This window comes from Apodemus sylvaticus, chromosome 2 (assembly GCF_947179515.1).
Source record: "Apodemus sylvaticus chromosome 2, mApoSyl1.1, whole genome shotgun sequence".
Classification (NCBI taxonomy): domain Eukaryota; kingdom Metazoa; phylum Chordata; class Mammalia; order Rodentia; family Muridae; genus Apodemus; species Apodemus sylvaticus.
In genome coordinates, this window is record NC_067473.1 from 4,791,890 (window position 1) to 4,813,891 (window position 22,002).

Genomic DNA, 22,002 nt, shown 5'->3' on the forward strand with positions numbered 1-22,002 from the left:
GAGTCTGATTTCTCAGATGAATCACATCCTGATACAGTAAGCGATGGTAGGCTGTCTGTGCTGGGGGAGGAGCTACGGAGAACAGATCTGATATCCAAGAAAGGAAAAGGAGGATTGACCTGCAGCAACATGCATTCACAGCACGCCCATGCACACACACACACACACACACACACATACAGGAATCCCACTGCCCAAAATAACCAAGCAGGGACACCCTGTAGTACAAATAGCAGGATGGGTCTTAGTCAGGGTCACTGCTGCTGCGACGAACCACCGTGACCAGAAGCGCCTTTGGAGGACGCGGTTGATTGCTTGTGCTGACAGTTCCATACTCACCACTCATCGTTGAAAGCAGGAACTCGCAGAGGCAGGAGTTGGGGCAGAGACCGAGGTACATCGAGGTGAGGACAGGTGGTGGCGGAGGCCTGGGCACCCATGGTGGTGGGGAGCAAAGAGACAGAAGATGAAAGAGCTAGGAAAGGTGAACTGTCCAGAAGAGGCTGAGGCAGAAGGATCACAAGTTCAAGACCAGCCTAGGCTGCACAGGGAGAGCCTGTTATAAACAAGACCCCACTTCCTTCCACATAGGCATCTGAGGACCATTCTCAGGTCCACACAACAGCAGCAGCTCTGAATAATGTTTTAATGTTCACGTGCATATATTGAATTATTAATGATTACAGAGTGTTTTCCTTGTTTGCATTTGCTGTTTAGAGGATTGTTTTCTGCCCTGAGCTTTTTCTTGGCTCTTAGTAAATCAAGTGTGACACCTTACGGTATCCCTAAGGGTATGTGTTACAGCTGAACTACGTGCCTCGTGTCAGTGCTCACAGCCCCAGAGCTCATGTTTGCCTGTATGCTGTAAAGTATCACTCAAACTGTGCCTGCCTTTCTCATCTTGTTGTGACTTTTAACATAATGATCAATTATCGTTGCAAATAATTCATTATAACTATGTTTCATATGAAATACCTATCACACATGGGAAAAATTAGGCTATTTAATTATTTTGTATGATTTTAATTATAGAAAATGTGTATATACAAGAATATTTAGTTACAGCTAAAAAAAAAAAAAGTTAATTACCTTTCAGTTTCAAAAACATAATACCCACACCCTCTACCAGGTGTGGCCAGCCTGCAGCCCACAGGCTGTGTACACTCGAGTATGTACTTTGAGCATGGCGGAACACAGATCATAAACTTACTCCAAGTCTTTTGAGGACTGGGGAGATGTCTCTATGCTCAAACCATCTGCCTGAGTTCAAATCCCCAGGACCCATGTAAACAGCTGACCTTGGTTGTGTGCAGACAGGAGGAACTGTGGAAACCTGTCAGCCAGCTAGCCTGGTGTATGCAGTATCCAGCAGGAAAGAACACACACACACACACACACACACACACACACACACACCATCCCAAACCAAGGCGGCAGACAAGAACCAGCACATGAAGTTGCTGTGTGACCTCCACACATGTGCCCATGCTCATGCATACACACACACACACACACACACATGCACACATGCAAAAGAAAAAATATGAGTTTGAGGGTTTTGTGATTTTTTTTTTTTTTTGTAATTTGATCGAACTACTCTAGATGAGCTTTCCAAAGATGACAGTGTCATGTTATAATGTCAAAGGTTAGACACATCTAAATACCTTTAAATGGGCTACACAAAAACATTTTGCTAACATGAATTATTTGTAGCCTACTGTACTGGCTGGTTTTGTGTCAACTCAACACAGGCTGGAGTTATCACAGAGAAAGGAGCCTCCCTTGAGGAAGTGTCACCATGGGATCCAGCTGTGGGGCATTTTCTCAATTAAAGATCAAGGATGGGAGGGCTGAGCCCACTGCTGGTGGTGCCATCCCTGGGCTGGTAGTCCTGGGTTCTTTAAGAAAGCAAACTGAGAAAGACAGGGGAAGCAAGCCAGTAAGCAGCATCCCTCATGGCCTCTGCATCAGTTCCTGCCCTGTGTGCGTTCCAGTCCCGACTTCCTTTGGTGATGAACAGTAATGTGGAAGAGTAAGCTAAATAAACCCTTTCCTGCAGGAATACAAACCCTGACTAAGACACCTACCAGACTTAAACCACTTATCATCAGTAATTACTGGTAAGATTCTGTTGAAACCTTAGTTGAGAGTATTTTCCTCCTGAAATGTGGACTTTAAAAGGATGTTTTCTTTCTGGTTTCTCTCCAGGTTAAAAAGGCCTTCTTTGCCTTGGTAGCCAACGGAGTCCGTGCAGCGCCACTGTGGGAAAGTAAAAAGCAGAGCTTTGTAGGTTAGTAACCCGGCTGGGGAAGGCTGACTGGGAAGGGTCCTTTCCCGGCAGAGCAGAGGGCTCCAGGATTCCATCCCCGCGGGTCCCGCCTGATAGACATTCTCTGAGTTAAAGAGAGAGTTGAGTTGAGTTCTGGCTTTTGCATCCTGGGCTAGACCAGACCACTAGTGTTTGTAAGACAGTGTTGTGCGTGAGCTTGTTGCTGTCCTTTTTGCTTTTCAGGTGGGTTGGGGAGGGGGGGTCGCGTTTTTAATTTAGCAGTTTCTGAGCACACTGGAGGTGCTTTTGTGTCTTTGTCAGCTCAGAGAACACAATCACCACTGATGTGGTCAGATGAGCTCAAGGCAGTGCTCTGGGCTGTGCGATGGCTCTGCTCATCACCTTGTGACAGACAGCAAGCGTCAGGATGTCAGAAATGCGGGGTGAGCCCTGGGCATGGTGGTGCGTGCCTGTAATCCAGCCCTTGGGATGCAGAGGCAGGGGGATTGGAAATTCCAGCCTAAGCTATAGAAAGACCTTGTCTATATAGCCAAGAACTGGGGGTGTTGGTCAATGTGGTGAGGCTTACTGAGGATGTCCAGGGCCCTGGCACTAGAAGGGGAAAAGATGTGTGCCTTCCGACTGTGTCGGCCCTGTCCCATTTGGCCAGAGTCAGCGCCTAATGCTGCTGTTGCTCTGCTCTTAGAAATTAGTTACTTAAGTCTCTTCTCCCTCTAGACTGTAATGTTCTTACAGAAAATATCCCCCCCTTTTTTTTGTCACCCTCACAATTCTAGTTTCCATCACATAGTAGGCCTGCAGTGAATGGTGACCCTTTGCTAACCCCATTGTGTTGAGAACATTTCTCAGGACAGTCCGGGTGACCAAGGGCTGGGCAGTGGTGGTGCATGCCTGTAATCCCAGCACTTGGGAGGCAGAGGCAGGTGGATTTCTGAGTTCGAGGCCAGCCTGATCTACAGAGTGAGTTCCAGGACAGTCAGGGCTACACAGAGAAACCCTGTCTCGAAAAACAAAAAAGCAAAAAACAAAAAAACCTGGGTGTCCCAGAAGTCCCACCTCTATCTCATTTAGGGAGCTTCAGCCTCTGCTGCTGAAACACGTAGTTCTCTCTAGTCTGCCAAACACTGAGATTCCATGCTGCCTGTTAGATCTCAGTGTGCCCTCCTAGCTTAGTGTAGGGAATATGCAACCTTTCTTTAATACACTAGACGGAGCCTGAGCTCTTTGGGTTGTGTTTTACAAGATTTTCTAGTAAATGTTGCAGGTTCACTTGCTGCTAGAAACTTTTCTTCTTCCTGTCATTTTGTCTCTTTTTCCATAGGTGTGTATTGTTGTGCACATATATGCATTTGTGTGTGTATGTATGCATGTGTGTGTTTATATGTACATTTGCAAATACAGTCTACCCTGTATTCGTGTGTATGTGTAGTCGTTTGTGTGTGTACACATTTGCGTGTGTGTGTGTGTGTGTGTGTGTGTGTGTAGTCATATATATGTGAATGTACATTCCTATTTGTGTATGCATATTTGCATGTGGTCATATGTGTGTGGTATGTATGTATTGTGCACTTGTGTGTATGCATATGTGTAGTCATGTATGTGTGTGTGCACATTTACATGAGTGTGTTATATGCACACTTGCATGTGTTATCATGAGGGTATATGTGTAGTCATATATGTGTATATATACCTGTGCAGTATGTATGTGTATGCATGTGGGGTGTGTGTGTGTGTGTGTGTGTGTGCACTCAGACACATTGTTCTGAGGCCCAGGATTAATATTGGGAGTCACCCTCCATTACTTATTTTTATTCTTTGAGTCAAGGTCTCAATTAAACTCAGAGTCTGCCAGTATGCCTAGTAAACCAGCCAGTTGATTCTGGGGACCCCTTGTGTCTGCCTTCTAAGGCTGGAGTTACGCAGCCACCCCGCTGACCAGACCAGTGTTTATGAGGATCCAGACTCCTGTCCTCACACTTACGCGGCAAGGGCTTTAACCACTGAGCCTTAGTTTTGTTTTTAACCTTTGGCTCTTTGTTTCAGGAATGCTCACGATTACAGATTTCATAAATATACTACACAGATACTATAAATCACCCATGGTAAGTGGCATGGACCTGGCTGTATGTGAATGTGGTCAGGATGGGATGGTTTTCCCAGTGTGTGTAACACAGAGGAAGTTCAGCATAAGACTTCCAGCCCAGATAAACATTGAGCTCAGCCGCACGTCATTGTTTTGAAGTTTGCAGAAGGCACCAGTTTTTAAAAAAAAAAAAAAGTAATGACTGCTTTCTTCCGCTTGCACAGTTGCCCTTTCTAGTTCATTGCCGCGTGCGTGAGTGCCTGCTGCCGGATAACAGCAGCCTGGTGTGTGTGCAGCGGTGTCTGCTGCGACCAGAGAGGTGCTGCCCCCTTCCTCTCAGCGGTTGGCCTGGGGGCCTCACCCTGGAGAGAAAGTGGCCACAGGGCTTCAGTTTTGCAGGCCTCTTGTTCTGAGTGGTGTTTGATAGTCTCTCATCACTCATCCAGGATTTATTTATCTTCTTTATTTCAGCTCTGGGGGAGCCCTCAGGGCCTTGGGCTGGCTAGGCTGTCCTCCACCACTGAGCTACAGCGCCAGCCCCGCCTTCATGGTCTTATAGCCACTGCACAGAAACTAGGAAAGAGGACGTAGGAATCAAAATTGAAGAAGTTCAGTTCTGACTCTCTTGCTAATAAAAAAAAGGCTGCTCTGGATGCCCTTGGTGGCAGACACCTGGCCCCTGGCCCAGATGACGGAGAAGGGCAGTTTGAACTGAAACCCATCTACCCTGTCTTAAACACAGCTTAGTGTTAGCTTTGTCTGCTGAGGGGGGGGGGGGGCAGTCACGTGTCTGTTTTATTTAACTAGTTCTATGTGGAGCATCTGAAAGGCAGAAATAACTCCCGAGTGTTTTTAAGTGGTGGTCAGTTATCTGCTAATACTCATTTTTAACCGGAAACCTTGTTCTAAGGAGAGTGGCCTCAGTAGAGCCCACTGAATAAACACAGCAAGATGTTTTCTCTCAGACCTTGATGGCCACACATGGACAGACTCTGTGAGCCATTGTCTGATCAAACTGTCACCAGGTGGTACATGCCTGTAATTCCCAAATAAAATACAAAACTGCGTTTCTTCATGGGGAAAACTCTAGAAGGAAGATCTTCATATGTAGGACAGGAAAGTAGAAAGTGGCCTGAGAAGGGGGAGGGACATTGGGGGAGGGGTGGGAGTGGGGGTGCACATGAAAGAGTGACTAAGATGATGTACATGTGAACAAAACAAGAAGGGCCACCCTAAAACCTGGTCTTTCATCTGTGTACAAAGAATTTTTTAACTAAAAAATATTTTACATAGAGAAAAATTAGGTTTTTACCAGCCTTCAAATATTCTGTATTATATATGTTATAAAGGACAGCAGATACCATATAGCAAATCTCTGTGGTCGTTTAGTAAATAAAAAATTGGGAGGAAAGTCGGTGAAATGAAGTATATAAACAGGCTAAAGCTGGTTTTTAGTAGTAGGAAATACGTTCTCCTTGCATCCCCTAATTTTCTAATTACAAACAGAGTAACAGGAGTGGACCTGTTTGCCCATGTGAATGGTAACACGTATAGACTCTGATTTTTCTTATTTTCAGGTACAGATTTATGAACTGGAGGAACATAAGATTGAAACTTGGAGGGGTGAGTTCTGCCAGTCGTGCGCTCTTCCGCGCACGGAGAGGACGCTGTGTGAAAGCGTGGTTTACTGCCTCAGACCGTTTCCTGTACTGAATTACAACCTGCCTGCTACATCACTCTGCTTCCTACTTGCCCAGTTCAAGGGATTTCCATACTCACGTGCACGCTGTCCCTTTATGATGGACGGTGTTGACAGTAGCCACGTGTCTGTGGCCTCACACTAGGCCTGGAGCTGTAGACCTGAGGAGCTGTAGACCACACCGCATCACCCTCAGATACTGGTCGTGTGGCCCGAGTATGAGCAGAGCGAGCTGTCTGATTAAGCTGAGTTATTCTTCTACCAATACAGCAAAACTGGGACAAGAAAGGTCCTAACTGAACGGTTCAGATGGAATCATGAAAACATCACTTCGGGAACTCTTGGGCTAGGGAGACAGTATGGGTACTGGAGTGCAGGCTGTGTAAGCCGAGGAATGGGAGCTCAGTCCCCCCCCCCCCCCCGGGGCCTTTGTAAAGAAACCAAGCATGGCAGGGGGCACCCAGTCCCTACTGTGGAGACTCTCTTGGGGCTCACTGGCTAGCCAGCCTGACTGAATTGACAAGGCCAGAGCTAGTGATAGACTGTCTCAAAAAAAAAAAAAACAAAACATGGTGGAGAGTGCTTTGTGGACACATACATATACTCGCACACGCACACACACAGTACACTGACATATACAAGAGAACTTTTTGCCAGAATTTATCCTTCGCAGTCATGTGTTTTTGGCCTACAGTGTGGTCAGATTTTAAACTCTTATTCATATGATGGGAAAGTTGTCATCTCAAAGACTCCCAGTGGGCATGGGATACAGTCAGGGGACCCTGCTGATCAGAGCACAAGAGCCCGGTGCTCAAGGACAGCCTGAGTGGAAAGGGAGGGACCGACCACAGGAAACTTTGTCGCTAGGCATTAGCCTGGCTTTGCTCGTCCGTCATGTGCTTGGCAGGATGACCAGCCTCCAAGGTAGCTGTGAAATCGTCACCTCAGATGGAGGTTCCAGGCCTCTGCAGGCCCTTTTCATGTCACATGATTTTGAAAGCTTGTCAAGGGAAGTTTTATTGAGCATGGCTTTATCAAAGCAGACTGAATGAATAAGTCAGCAAGTCATCCAGATGGCCTGTCAGTAACATGATGATCAAAACCAAGGCAGGCCCCTCTCATCCAGTTGTGCTGTATGCATTCCACTGACTGTGGCTTAGGTATTCTGACACTTCACCTACCGGGTGTTGGAAGGTGAGACAAAATCGGGATGTTCTCAGATACCTTCTCCATACAGACCTCAGCAAACCAAATTAAGTACAGTTGATTTCTTTACAAAGAAAATATGTGTACGCTAGCTCGAGTCCCGGCATACCCTGGGTTTTGAGCATCAGTTTAGTGAAATACAGTGAGGTCGTTTGAAGAACATTGCTTAGAGTGATGCAATCTCCCAGATTATGAAAATCTGTTCTAAGGGATTCTGTAAATGTTTCATTTCTCGATAGCTATGTGAACCTGATGGGACCAGTGGCCTCTGCGTCGGAGCATTTCCTGATGCTGCCAGCATCTATGGAAATATTGGGATTTCCCCTCCTATATTTGATTTTTCTACAGATACAATGTCCTGAAAACAGTTGAGGCCACATTAAATAACCATGACTATAACAGTAGTTTGGGGTAAATTAAATTATCTCTTATTTGGGTTTCTGGTTGTCAGCTGAGGATATTTGAATGTGAAATGGCATTGCACACAGCAGGTCTGTAGCTGACTGTGTTTTCCTTCTACAAATGCAGAGTTGTACTTACAAGAAACCTTCAAGCCTTTGGTGAATATCTCTCCAGATGCGAGGTAAATGTAAAGCGTCTTCTCCCTCATTTGAAAGCTCTCCTTGCAATTCAGAGAGTTTATTGCCATGATGGATAAGTAGACGTAGACAGACATATCTCCCAGTCTAGTGAGGGCCAGCTTCCTTATGTCAGCCTTCCCTAGGAACAGGATTCTGACTACTTCAAATAGTGTGCCAGAAGTTGAAAGATGTTGGAAATCTCAGCAAAACCAGCCATATAGGTGGTGCATAGTCGGACTCCTGCACCTCGGGGAAGGCTGACATAAGAGGAATACAAGTTTTACGGCCAACCTGGGCTATATACCTAGCAAGCACAAGGCTAGCCTAGACAACTTAGCAAAACCTGATGAGACAGAGGGGGTGGGGAGGAACAGAGTGAGGACTAGAACCACCACGTGGGACCAAGTGACTGGCTATGACGCTGGTCATCCAGGTCAGTTTTGAACACCCAGCCCGCCTGTGGCAGCACCAGTAGAGGAATCATATTATAGTTAAGGATCCTCAGGGCTTCCCTCTTGACCCCAGCATTCAGTCGAAGTGGCTGGATTCTGTGAAGAGCAGTGAAACACTCACACAGTGATTTCAGCCCAGACCAGAGGCAGCTTTGATGGAGCTGGAAGGGCAGAGCAGGACTCAGGCACGGTGGTAGAGCACAAGCTGGGCATACAGGCACAGCCTGGCGGTAGAGCACGTGCTGGGCATACAGGCACAGCCTGGCGGTAGAGCACGGGCTGGGCACACAGGCACAGCCTGGCAGTAGAGCACGGGCCGGGCATACAGGCACAGCCTGGTGGTAGAGCATGGGCCGGGCACAGCCTCTGGCTCTCAGCACAAGGTGGACAGGTTAGGAGACACTTTAAGGCCAAGAGCTCTAGAGAGAAGACGCTTGGTTTTGTTACCTTGTTTCCAGATGGATGGGGAAGATACACCCAACAGGCTTCATGGCAGTGGTGACAGAAGGCAGAAAGGACACAGAAAGGCAGTTCCCAAGGTGGGCTGGCAGGGCAGGCAGGTGCCTTGGGAACCACTGCTGGCTTTCCTGAAGGCTTGCTCTTTGAAACAAATCCCTGGATGCACTGTTAAAACCTGCCTTCCTCGGGCTCCGTGTCCCCTCGTGCCTGAGATACACCAGCCGAGGAGCGAGAGCTCCCTGCACAGCCTTGCCTGACTATTTTAATCTAATGAACCTCTCGTTATGGTAATACCAGAGCAGTGAGAATACCGAACAGATGGGGTGGTCCAAAGGTTCTCGGATTTTTCTCGAAAGCCTCCTAATGACTCTAATGGCTTTTCCCGCAGCCTCTTCGATGCTGTATACTCGTTGATCAAAAATAAAATCCACAGATTGCCAGTTATTGACCCTATCAGTGGGAATGCACTTTATATACTTACCCACAAAAGAATCCTCAAGTTTCTCCAGCTTTTTGTAAGTAGTCCCTAAAGATGCAGTTGCGTTGACTGTCACTTACGTCAAGTAAATGGGCTCCTTTGCTCTCGGTAGAAGAAACTGTTAGATCCAAGGCCTCCGTTTCGCAACAGTTCAGTTTCTCAACTCACTACTGTGTGCACTGTGTGTTCTCCAAGCTGACACCAGCTTGGGTCCTAAATCTTTTAGTCCTGGTATTAAAATAATAAAACCAGGGAATGCCCCCTGAGGACGGGCTTGTGCAGGGGGAGCTTGGGCTGGTTGTAAGTCAGTGTCACTGAGGCCTAGGGCACCCCTGGAGGGAGCCAGGATTTAGGGCAGAAGTTGCTTGGTGTGCGTGTTGAGGTCATGATTTTAGAAACATGAGCAGAAAAACACCATCCCTGGAGTTACCTCATTCTCAACAGCAGCAGCAGAGACTCCTAGGGCAGAACAGATGCGAGCAAGAGATACACCATAGTAGACGTCTGTGGTTTGTGTTCCCAGCCCCTGAGGCGGGCAGTGTTAGAGGAGGCTCCATGGGGGCAGGAATGCTGGGAGGTTTTCATCTACTCCCCCATGACGTGTGTAAATACGGAGATGATGTCATCAGCCAGGGGGAGCAGCAGAGGTGTTGGTGGTTCAGAAAGGCCATTTGAAGTGATCTTTCTAAAGGAACCTCTTGAAAGCTACTTCCAAGGGGCTTTTCCAGGATCCTGTCTGCAGCTTCCCATCAGGAACCCGCTAAGCACACAAGTCTAAGAAGGGCCCAAGTTGATCTTCTGGGTGCAGCCTTACAGGGCCAGGGTTTTACAGAGGTGCCAAGGGTTTAGTGAGTGAGACGAGTTGGTGATCCAACTGCTCACATAGTTTAACAGAGCATCCAGAGACAAATTGCATTTCCTGATTAAATTGGGAGAAGAATAATTTGCTGAAGTGCTCGTGACGTTTGCTAAGCAACCAAAGAGTAGCAAGCTAGGGCTGTTGTCCATCAGTTGGCGGAGGGGCAGGTGCCCGAGGCCCATGGCTGCTGGGCTGCTGGCTCCTGGAGCCCACATGTGACAGCTGGCCACTGGCAGGCTCTATGCTGGGAGCTTTGCCTGAGGTGTCCTTATGCAGCCCTGTCCATTGGTACTGTTAACGCTACTCATGACGTCACTCATCTAGTCTGAAGAGAAGGGATTGGCCTTAATTTGGACAAATATGGCAGGTAGAACCTTGCAGCCAGGGGTTCTCAGATTTAAAAAAAAAAAAAAAAAAACATGTTTTTAAATAAAGAAACACCATGGCCCAATTCCCACTGGTTATCAGGATCATTCTGGGGAAGGGTACTGATACCCTCCCAGGCATGCAAAAGGTAGGCAGTAAGCGGGAATTTCTGTGTTGAGATGGATTAGGTGACCTAATAGGTCTTTCTCTCTCTTTTTTTTTTTCTCTAAATTTCTAGGAGTCTCATGATTTGAATATTGATGAACTCTTTGACTTGAACATTTTGTTTCTTCTAATTGTTCATCTTTTCCTGATAATTATAAGGTACACCAGGAAGATGGCGTCAACTCTGCCCTTTATAAAAGGTGGATCTTTGAAACCATAGACCTTACTCTGTTGTAGTCCAGCCTGATCCTAGACTTTCTTCCAGTTTATCCCTCCTCCTCTGAGATAGTCAGAAAAGTCAAGTTACTTTTGAAAGGTTCTTTCTGTTTTATTCAGCTCACTCTGTGTTGTTAATAGTGAGAAATTGGATTCGTCTGGGGAGCGTGTGGTCAGTGGAGGTGGGAACAAGTCACAGCTTAGTCACAGCCAGTCAGGCCCAGGATCTGCAAACACACAGGGCTTCATGTCACTTCAGATCCCAGGGCTGAGTAGAAATCACCTGAGAATAAAGGGTTTAATCGGTGCTGGCTTTCAGGACTTATTTTCCCAGACAGACCTGTCGATCTCATCTTCCTACTGTTTGGTGCAAAGAGAAGGGAAACTGAATACCTAGAATCGTTTCTTGTGCAATGATAATGTGTGGAGCTGTTAGCTGGTTTGAGAGAGACAGTTCTGATGGATAACTCTCAGGACAATGAGACACCAAACTGACTGTTAGGAAAGACTTGCCTTTGATTTGTTGAACATAGTTTTTCATTCAGATCTGGATGTGTGCACACTGAAAGGGCGTGCTAGGGTTCTAGAACATTCTCACGTCTCTCCCCGCTCAGATGTCTGACATGCCGAAGCCCGCCTTCATGAAGCAGAACCTGGATGAGCTTGGGATAGGAACGTACCACAATATTGCCTTCATTCACCCGGATACCCCCATCATCAAAGCCTTGAACATCTTTGTGGAGAGACGGATATCCGCACTGCCTGTGGTGGATGAGTCAGGTCTGTGAGACCGACCGCGCCTGCTCCTGGGCGGGATGACTGGGAAGTGGGCGGGCAGCTGAGAAGGGAGCGCCAGGCTGCAGCTCCAGGGAGTCATCAGTCAGGAAGATGAGGACTTGAAGCAGGCTCGGTTTTCAGTTTACATCCAAATATCAGTTCCTGCTTGCTTCTAAATAAGCCAGTTTGTTTTACCCACTTTAATCCACAGTAGTTAGCCAGTTAAGACTGATTTTTCTTTTAATGTGTTACTATTCCTAATATGTTTTTTCTAACATGTTTTCATTTTTAGGAAAAGTTGTAGATATTTATTCCAAGTTTGATGTAATTGTAAGTATTTTTTTCATGTTTTTAAGCCTGTCGTTCAGAATGCATTTTAACAAATGAAAACTTAAAATGCACTGAGTTGTTTGTTCTGTGATGTAATACTTCCTGACCTTCCAAGTGGAAGTCTTGGAGGATCTCAGCCTCCTCCCCAGGGTAGACGATTCTGATGGTCATAGCTTTATGGGTGAGCTGTGTAACTGTGTGCTGAGCTTTTACCGACGCTAGGCATTTTAATGGGAGCTCGTTCCCTCCGTCCCTACAGCCCATGAGCTTTATTTGGCCACATTTCTTTTGGGGGGGGGGGATGTCGCGCTGCCTATGGTGGTGCTCAGTGAGCACATAAGCTGGGCCCCTGTCAGTGCAGACTCCTGCTCAGGTTGGGAGACACTGTTCTAAGAAGACAGTCAAGAGACTAAGACCAAAGCCCTAGTCTCCCCATGTCCTAAAGCAGGCACATCAGTGGCGACTGACCCTGGGGTTCTGCACCAACGCCTTGACTTTTAACAGTCTTTTCCACTCACCTTTAATGTAATTTTTGAGTTATCACTGTATCTAAGAAAGGGAAACAGGTTTGATAGCTGAAACAGACACATTTTGCTACAGTTTTGACCCTGCCACTAATTATGGTTTTGTAGCTGTCAACCAAAAGTCATTTCATGAATCCAGAAATCTTTTCATTAGAACCTTGGATGAATGGACCCACTAAAATTGGTGGGAGACATGGGAGAGGCCTTGGATTTCTGGGCCTCTTGAGTCTATTCTTGATCCTGATGGGCCCCGTACTTCCTGAAGAGCTGAGAACCCACTGGGAGACTCTGATGTCTCACCCTTGGCAGGTGTCGGCCCATTTCTCAAGAGAGACTGCTTCTGTGGGGTGTAGAGCCTTGATGGGCATGAGTGGGAGGAGCCTGGCAGGAAAAAAAACTCTCAAAATGTAACCTGTGAGCTGGAGAGAGTCCATGATATGAGAGTCACTAAGACCAGCATTCCCACGTCAGTGCTGAGGGCTCACAAACACCTGTAACTCCAGCTTCAAGGGACCGGGTGCCCTTTTCTGGCCTCCATGGGTACTGCACACGCATGTACTTGTATATACAGAGACATGCATGTGTTTGTGCATGTGCACACACATAAATAAAGGGAAATCTCTTTAAATGTGCAAAACAGCATCTCTCTGCCAAGCCTGTAGTTCCAGCTGTAAAAGAGCCTGAGGCAGGGGGATTGCAAGTTCCAGACCTGACTAGATTGCTGAATAAGTTCAGGACCATCCTGAACCATGCTGAGAAAACTTAGGAAGACATGACTCAAAATTTAAAAAGGGAGCTGGGGAAGGGCTTAGGGTGTAGCATCTGGTAAGTTTGCATAAAGTGCTGGGTTTGGATCCAGTCCCCCGCACTAACAACAAATGAACATTTCCATAATCTAGGTACACCTAGGCATGTGACTGAGTTCAGTGAGGTAACTAACTGACTGACTGATCTGAAGGTGTGATTCTATCTGGGAAGAGAATTCTGGATGCTGGATTCTCTGTTAATGTTTTTAAAAGTCAACTTGCTCATTCATCCAAATGCAAATGAAGGATGTGGTTTTTTCCTTATGACTCTTACAGAATCTTGCTGCTGAGAAAACATACAATAACCTAGACATCACAGTGACCCAGGCCCTGCAGCACCGCTCACAGTATTTTGAGGGTGTGGTAAAGTGCAGTAAGCTGGAAACACTGGAGACCATCGTGGACAGAATAGTGAGAGCCGAGGTGAGGGGCCGCAGCCCAGTTCGTCTTCCCTTGTGTCTGCTCAGCACACACAGCAAGTGATGAGGCTGAGACCCAGCCCTGGGAGGCAGGCCGCAGGCTCTGTAGGCTGGGAGTGGGCTCGTGGCGTCCTGAGCCCCAGAACAGTGTTTGATACACAGATGGGGAGGCTTGTTGAGTTGAATTTGATGAGTTTTTGTGAGTGGAAAATATCGGCAAGATACTTTCATAGAATTAAAAAAAAAAAGAGCACTTGAAAAGATAAAGAGTTGACTGGGAGCTTTTAGTCAACGCATCCTGTCAGAGTATCTGTGACTTAAAGAAAAAATGTATAGTGATATTTTAACAAAGCGAACGATAATAAGATAAAGGGAAACTGAGGTTGTGTGTGCACACACGCACTCGAGTGCATATGCATGTGCGCTCTCAATGTTTGCACATTTGTCCACATATGTAGCAGTTCTTTCTCTCATTCCCTTTATGTGGGCCCCAGGGATTGAACTCACATCCTCGGGCTTGTTTGATGAGCCTTGCACTTCAGGGCTTGTGGGATGTTCAAGTGTACCTGCACAGGTATCATTCCTTTATAGATATTTTGAAATTTGAAAGCTCAGCAGACAGAACTGGCTGTTTTTAATTGCTGTAGTCAATGGGTGTTGTGTTTACCTCTGGGCCCAACCCTGTCTGCAGACTGTCCACTGTGCAGCCCAGCTTTGTAGCCATGTCATTGTATGGTCACATGTAGGCCAGGAGGGTGGCTCAGTGGATTAAATGCCCTGTGTGAGGACCTGAGTATGGATCCCAGCACCCACCCAGGAGGGGCAACAGTACTACGGTCCTTGTAACCCCAGCCCTCGTGGGCAGAGCCTGGGGGAGGGGGGGAAGGGCGCTAGTGAAGTGGCAAGCTTTGGGTTCCGTGGGAGATTCTGTCTTATAAATTAATGTGGGACTGAAGAGATGGTTCAGAAGCTATGACTACTGGCTGTTCCTCCAATAGGCACAAGTTGGATTCCCAGCACCCACATGACTGCTCAAAACTCCAGTGCCAGGGGTCAGACACCCTCTTCTGACATCCAACTGCATGCATGCGTGTAGTATAGAGACATATGCAGGCAAAATACTCATACACAGAACATGTAAATAAATAAAATAAGTGAAGTAATTTTTTAAAAATTCTCTGGCCTCTGTGTACATGTACATGGGCAAATATACCCCCTACACACACACACACACACACACACACACACACACACACGAGCAAATTTCACCCAACACATACACACACAGAAACAGTAAACTCACACCTGGACTTTTCTCTTTGCAGGTCCATCGGCTGGTAGTAGTGAATGAAGCAGACAGTATTGTGGGTATTATCTCCCTGTCAGACATCCTGCAAGCCCTGATCCTCACACCAGCAGGTAAAAAAAAAAAAAAAAAGATGTAGATTTTAGGCTAGCATGATATCGCATGTGCTTAATCCTGGCACTTGGGGAACAGAGACAGGTGCATTTCTGTGAGCTCCGGGTCAACTAGAGTACTTAAAGCAACCCCAGCTCAAAAGATAGGGAGAAAAGGAAGGAAGGTAGGTGGGTAGGTAGGTGGGTAGGTAGGAGGGTAGGTAGGTAGGTGGGTGGGTAGGTGGGTAGGTAGGTGGGTGGGTAGGTGGGTGGGTAGGTAGGTGGGTAGGTAGGTGGGTGGGTAGGTAGGTGGGTGGGTAGGTAGGTGGGTGGGTAGGTAGGTAGGTGGGTAGGTAGATGGGTGGGTGGGTAGGTAGGTGGGTGGGTAGGTAGGTGGGTAGGTAGGCGGGTAGGTAGGTGGGTGGGTAGGTAGGTAGGCAGATAGGTAGGTGGGTAGGTGGGTGGGTGGGTAGGTGGGTGGGTAGGTAGGTAGGTGGGTAGGTAGATGGGTGGGTGGGTAGGTAGGTAGGTGGGTGGGTAGGTAGGTGGGTAGGTAGGCGGGTAGGTAGGTGGATGGGTAGGTAGGTAGGCAGATAGGTAGGTGGGTAGGTGGGTGGGTGGGTGGGTAGGTAGGTGGATGGGTAGGTGGGTGGGTGGGTAGGTAGGTAGGTAGGTGGGTAGGTAGGCGGGTAGGTGGGTGGGTAGGTAGGTGGGTAGGTGGGTGGGTAGGTAGGTAGGTAGGCAGATAGGTAGGTGGGTAGGTGGGTGGGTGGGTAGGTAGGTGGGTAGGTGGGTGGGTAGGTGGGTGGTTGGGTAGGTAGGCAGGTAGGTAGGTGGGTAGGTAGGTAGGTAAATAGCCAGATGCCCAGGACAGGCCCTGAGGTGCTGAAGTCTCCCCCACCACACACACTGTGTGTGAGCTGCTCTGCAGGCCTTTCTGGCTTCCTTCTCACTTTGAAGTTCTAACGTTCTGCTTGGGTGAGCAAAGTTTCTAGAAGACACACAGAGGAGCAGGGCGGAGAGCTGGCTGTGTCTGTCTGTAGAGGTGGCTTGTGGCTCTGAAAACTCACAGCCTCCTTTTCCTTCTCTGCTCCCCTCCCCCGCCCCAGCAGAAACCAGCTGGCCTTTTCCATAGGGCCACAGACCCAAGACAGACATGACATAGGTGCAGAACTCTAGTAGTCATTAAATACCGTGCACACTGTGGCGGTATTACTTTTCTATAGTTCAGTAATCAATCTCAGCTAACACTAGCTGTTATAATCAGCCTGGAAACCAAACCGACTTACCATAAGAGTCCCCAGCATCTGCCACTGTCCTGCCTCAGGCGCAGAATCCACAGAGCCAACCCCGTTAAAGAGTTACCAAACAGGGACCCTTTTTGGGGTCATGCAGAAATTATGAGATCAGTCCAGCAGTGGTGACAAGAGCAGGCGGGTCTGTGAGTTCAAGAGCAGCCTGCTTTATAGAGGGGGCTGTAGGGCCACCCCTGCTCTAGTATGTTATTAATCTCCTTCCAAAGTTAACGTGTAGCCTGACACAGCGTGCCCTCAGAAGGTCAAGGCCAGGCTGAACTACACAGCAAGATCCTGCCTCAGAAAACAAAGGCCAGGGGCTGCAGGGATGACTCAGAGGTCAAGAGCACTGACTGCTCTTCCAGAGGACCCGGGTTCAATTCCCAGCACCCATGTGGTAGGAACTCTTCCGGCAACTCTGGTCCCAGAGAATCTGACACCCTCTCTGGTCCCCTTGGGCATTGCACAGACGTGGTACAGAGATGATATAGGCAAAGCACCCACACACATTCAGGTTTTTTTAAGGGCTCACTGAGGTAAAGGCCAGCCAGAGGGGCGCCATGGGTGGCACAGTGGCTGCCTACCATCTCCTGGGAAACCCAGCAGCGACACACAGTTGTCGTTAGATGTGTCGTAATGCTTTGTTTTTTTAAAAAAAAGTAATCATCTTACATGAGTGTGGATGTAAAAAAAACTCTACTTTTACTTTTTTAGCAGTAGAATTGACACTTAGAATGGGCAGATGTGATATCAGAGCCGAGGTGATTGTGGGAGGGGGTGGGACTCTTGTGACCACTTATACCTCCTACCTCTCTGTTTGGAAGCCACTGGCGGGCTGGGTGGGGCGGGCTGGGTGGGATCCTCCCATGGATATAAGCTCTGAGACCCCACTTCCCATCTCTCTGGCAGGTGCCAAACAGAAGGAGACAGAGGCCGAATGACACCGTGACTGTCAGCGCCCTTGCAGGAGAACTTGAACAAAGTCTCGGGGTCACGTTTTGCCTCATGAACACTGGCTGCAATAGAAGAGAGTAAAATGGCTAAGAATGTATATCAGGGTTTAGTGATGGATATTTTTCCAGTGATTTGTAAGTATAGGAAAAGATTTTATGTGCTTGAAGATTCAGGCTTACATTCAAAGGCTGTCCTCAGACCCGTCTGAAGGATTTTCGATGATGTGTGTCATTAAAGTGCACTGTGTCCTGAAATAGTACTACTTTTCATTTCAAAGAAGTCACTGGGATGGAACAGGTGACAGGAAGTGAGTAAACGGCACGTCCAGATCACGGTGCCTTATGTCCAAGCGCAATATGTCACCGCCGCCGCTGCCGTGTGCGTGCGCGCGCCCCAGAGTGCTGCTGAAGAGACACCCAGCATCCGCAAACCTTTCACCCAGTCTCTTTCTTTTCACTCAATTGGTTGAAAAGTTTTAATTTGAATATAGGCAACTGAAAACGTCAAGTGATGCTTCTACGTGCTCCGTGTCCCGCTCTGGCCACCGCGTCGGCGGCGAGGCTGGCTTGGCCCCAGCGCTTTATTTATTTTTACTCTCATGCAGGTTTTCTACGCATCTTGTGGTGAGCGGACTTCACCATACCTACGAATAAAATCTTGATTGTTCTCTCAAGTGGAAAAATCTCTTGAGATTTTAGTTTGGATCTGGAAAGGCTATGCCTTCCAAACAACCACTGCTGGGTCTTTTAAATGTTTATGGAAACGGGCCGTGGCCGCAGGGATGAAGAACAGGAAGATGTCTGGTTTTTTTTTATTGTGTGTTGAAATGTAAACTCATGATGTTTGTGTGACCGCTGACAAGACGCTTGTAACTTTTATTGTGACACATAAAACAGTATTGTCATGCAGTTGAAGGGAAACTCCTTCCCCACCTCTCCCCCGTGTAAGTGCTCTAAAAATGTTGACACTATATATCTGTGTGTGTGTGTGTGTATATATGAGCAGAGTTTGAGGGTTTGTTTTGGGGATTTGTTTTGTTTTGTTTTCCAGATTGAAGATTAAAATAAATCCTATCTACCAGTTTGCTAAAGTTTTTATGTATATGAGTACACTGTAGCTGTCTCCAGATGCACCAGAAGAGGGCATCAGATCCCATTACAGATGGTTGTTAGCCACCATGTGGGTGCTGGGAATCAAACTCAGGACCTCTGGAAGAACAGTCGGTGCTCTTAACTGCTGAGCCATCTCTCCAGCCCAAAATAAATCTATTTTAAAAAAGAGACCTATACCATGAGCCTGGGGGGGGAGGGGTGGCGGGCAGCATACTCCTGCCAACGCAGCAGGTAAAGGCAGAGGCCTTCCCAGCTCCAGGGCCTCCCCCAGCTGCTGCATTCAATCCAAGGCCAGCATAGACTGCAGAACAAGGCCCTGTCAACAAGAATTATCATAGGTTTTGGTGGTGGTGGCTTTTTTTTTTTTAATGTGTGTATGCTAAGGTATCAACTTATTTCCTAGCTGTACAAATAAATGAACACATGCATAGCCTACCCCACCCTCGGAAACAGCAGTGACTTAAGTTAATACTCAAAGAAAGCTACAAAAATGCAACCCTGCAGTACACTTGCCTAGTTTACTCATTTGTCGTCTGGCTCTGGGCGTGGGCACCCCGTGTCCCACGTCACTCTTCTGATGGAGTTTCACAGGGAAGACAGTACTCCACATTTGTTCCTACTTGCAACTGTCAAGAAGTCACCAGACCCTTTCCAGTGAGACACATCAGAAAGCACCAAGCCCAGCCATCTGTCACCCCATCTCATCCTATGTGCCGACACGGTCACCCACCCCAGGGGAGCAAGTCACACGGTCATCCAGCCAGAGGCAGAGCCTCTTGTGTGCACCACATCTACTCTGGAATAGCGCGCAAGTGAGCATGAGTCCTGGAGGCAACACTCACACATGTGAGCACTCACACACGTGTCGCTCCTGGATGGGCTGTTATGAGTTTTCACCTAAACCTCCAGGCTTCCGGTTCCTTTGATACTGCTAGGCCCCGATGCCACCAGTGAGGTGGGTGTGGCACTGTCCTAGCCCTGCCCTGGGTGGGCTTCTGCTTGTCAACCAACTCCTGGCTGCACAGGACCAGCAGCTGTTTCTTAAGGTCCTCTCCTTCCCCTCCCTGCCATCTCTGGTTCCGAGGCCCTCAGGTCCCTTCTGTACTTGACACTCTTGATTAGGAATCACCCCAAGAGTTGCTCCTAAAACAGCACGTGACGAGAGTTTCCAGCAGAACAGGGTGTGAGGCCTTCCTGGCCTCAGACCTCTGCCAGCTCACTGAGCCTCACCTGGGGGACACTTTCTTCTGTTGTTTGAGACAGGCTTTTGGGTAGCCCTGTTTGACCTCAAACTCATGTAGCCCAAGAAAACTGAACTCTTGATCCTCCTGTCTCTTAACACCTGAGTGCCAGGATGAGAGGTTTGTGCCACAGCACTAAGGTCATGCAGTGCTGGGGATTGAACCCAGAGCGCCAGCCCCTCCTGTGGTTGTTTTTTTTTTTTTCAGTGCAGGAGCCAAGCCCAAGGCTCACACATACAGGGCAGCCCTCCTGCCGCCAAGCTACCCCCGCGTCTGCCTGAAGTAGCCCTTACGTGCCATCTTGATGCACAGCATGCTAATGGTGTGGTTGAATCAACGCCATCCTGTCCTTTTAAGTGGCTGTAGTGGGTTCAGCTGTCTCCCACAGAGACTCTGATATCCTGGTGCCTGGCTTACCTGGCAATGCTGACCTAATTTAGAAACTGGGTCTTTGCGGGGGAATCAAGTTAAGATGAGGTCACGCGAGCGGCACTGGTCCGATGGGACTGATAACCTTGTAAGAGGGAAATGTGGACGCTGACACGCAGGTACAAAGCCACATGGTGACGAGAACAAAGCAGACAGTGTGCCCAGGGAAGTGACAGACCCTAGGCAGTGCCGGAAGCTTGGAAGAGAGAACCCACCCACCCACCCACCCCGCCCCCAGAGAGCCTGCAGACACTGGGTTCAGACTGCAGCCTCTGAAGTAAGAATGCTCTGTTGTTGGAAGTCACCCAGCTTGTACTGCTACATTACAGGAACCCACGAGGGCTGACCTGGAGGCTCCCACAGCCTGTTAGCTGCTTCTCTGCAGGGTAAAGCTGGTGAGCGTGCTCACCTCCCTCTCTCTCTCTCTCTCTCTCTCTCTCTCTCTCTCTCTCTCCCCCCTGTCCTGTGACACAGTCCTCACTCACCCCTTAATTTTTTTTTTTTGAAACAGGGTTTCTCTGTGTAGCCCTGGCTGTCCTGGAACTCACTCTGTAAACCAGACTGGCCTCGAACTCAGGAATCCGCCTGCCTCTGCCTCCCAAGTGCTGGGATTAAAGGCGTGCGCCACCACTGCCTGACTACCCCTTAATTTTTAAAGGAGGAAGGAAAACATGATCAAATCTGCCATCTATTCTGAACCAGAGAATAAAAATCAAACTTGATCAAGCCATTAGATGGAACTATAGGAAATGCAGACAGAACCCAACCTGGGAGTGTATGCTAGCTGGTCCTGTCAACTTGACACAAGGTAGAGTTATCTGAAAGGAAGAAACCTCGATTAAGAAATGCCTCAGTCAGGCAGATTTCCGAGTTCGAGGCCAGCCTGGTCTACAGAGTGAGTTCTAGGACGGCCTGGGCTACACAGAGAAACCCTGTCTCAAAAAAACCAAAATCCAAAAAAAAAACCCAAAAAACAAACAAACAAACAAAAACAAAAGCCTGAGTAAGATCTGGAAGTAGAGCATTTTCTTTATTAGAGCCAGACCAGCCCATAGTGGGTGGGGCCATCCCTGGGTTGTTGGTCCTGGGTTCTAAAAGAAAGCAGGCTGAGCAAGCCATGGGGAGCAAGCCAGTAAGCAGCACCCCTCCATGGCCTCTGCATCAGCTCCTGTCCCCAGGTTTCTGCCCTGTGTGGGTTTCTGTCCTCACCTCCTTCAAGATGAACAGTGCTGTGGAAGTGTGAGCCAGATAAACCCTTCATTCCCAACTTGCTTTTGGTCATGGTGTTTCATCTCAGCAACAGTCATCTCATTAAGAGAGAACCTACCACAGGCCAACCCCCCACACCCCCCACACTCCTCAACAAAGGAAAAGTCAGCTGGGAGGAGGGCACCAGGGAGGAAACTACATTAGTCAAATTCACTATGAGACCCTTCAAATGATAATTCAGAACTACAGACTGAATGAGTGACATTAAAGAAATATGTAGGAGATTTATATAATCTGATAGTAAGGTTTGGTTCAAAGAGGAAATGTTCATCTGCTAGGGTTGTGTACAGAGAGCACCTGACTTGTGGAATTTTTTCATTTTTAATTATTTATTTATGGAAAAAACTTAATAATTCAGTCAGCAAAAGTACCTGCCACCAACCATGACAGTTGTGATCTTCGGTTGTGATCTCCAGGACCCACCCACGGGGTAGAGGAGGGAACTGACTCCTGCAAGTTTTCTTAGCCTCCTCCCAGATACACATGAAAGAAGAAAGAAAGAAAGAAAGAAAGAAAGAAAGAAAGAAAGAAAGAAAGAAAGAAAGAAAGAAAGAAAGAAAGAAAGAAAGAAAGAAAGAAAGAAAGAAAGAGAGA

At 47.7% G+C, this 22,002-nt stretch overlaps 1 protein-coding gene across 5 annotated transcripts in view; it reads left to right on the plus strand.

The window, feature by feature from the left end:
* The window catches only part of Prkag2 (protein kinase AMP-activated non-catalytic subunit gamma 2), a 235,927-nt gene extending 217,486 nt beyond the window's left edge, over window positions 1-18,441 (plus strand). For all 5 annotated transcript variants that reach the window (XM_052172993.1, XM_052172994.1, XM_052172995.1 and 2 more), the window contains 10 exons: window positions 2,209-2,290; window positions 4,334-4,392; window positions 5,951-5,996; window positions 7,807-7,861; window positions 9,159-9,285; window positions 11,469-11,634; window positions 11,924-11,961; window positions 13,568-13,714; window positions 15,036-15,129; window positions 17,313-18,441. In XM_052172993.1, the coding sequence (XP_052028953.1) occupies window positions 2,209-2,290; window positions 4,334-4,392; window positions 5,951-5,996; window positions 7,807-7,861; window positions 9,159-9,285; window positions 11,469-11,634; window positions 11,924-11,961; window positions 13,568-13,714; window positions 15,036-15,129; window positions 17,313-17,344 (846 nt within the window). In that variant the 3' untranslated portion in view covers window positions 17,345-18,441. The remainder of the gene's footprint in view (window positions 1-2,208; window positions 2,291-4,333; window positions 4,393-5,950; window positions 5,997-7,806; window positions 7,862-9,158; window positions 9,286-11,468; window positions 11,635-11,923; window positions 11,962-13,567; window positions 13,715-15,035; window positions 15,130-17,312) is intronic.
* The last annotated feature ends 3,561 nt before the right edge of the window (window positions 18,442-22,002 follow it).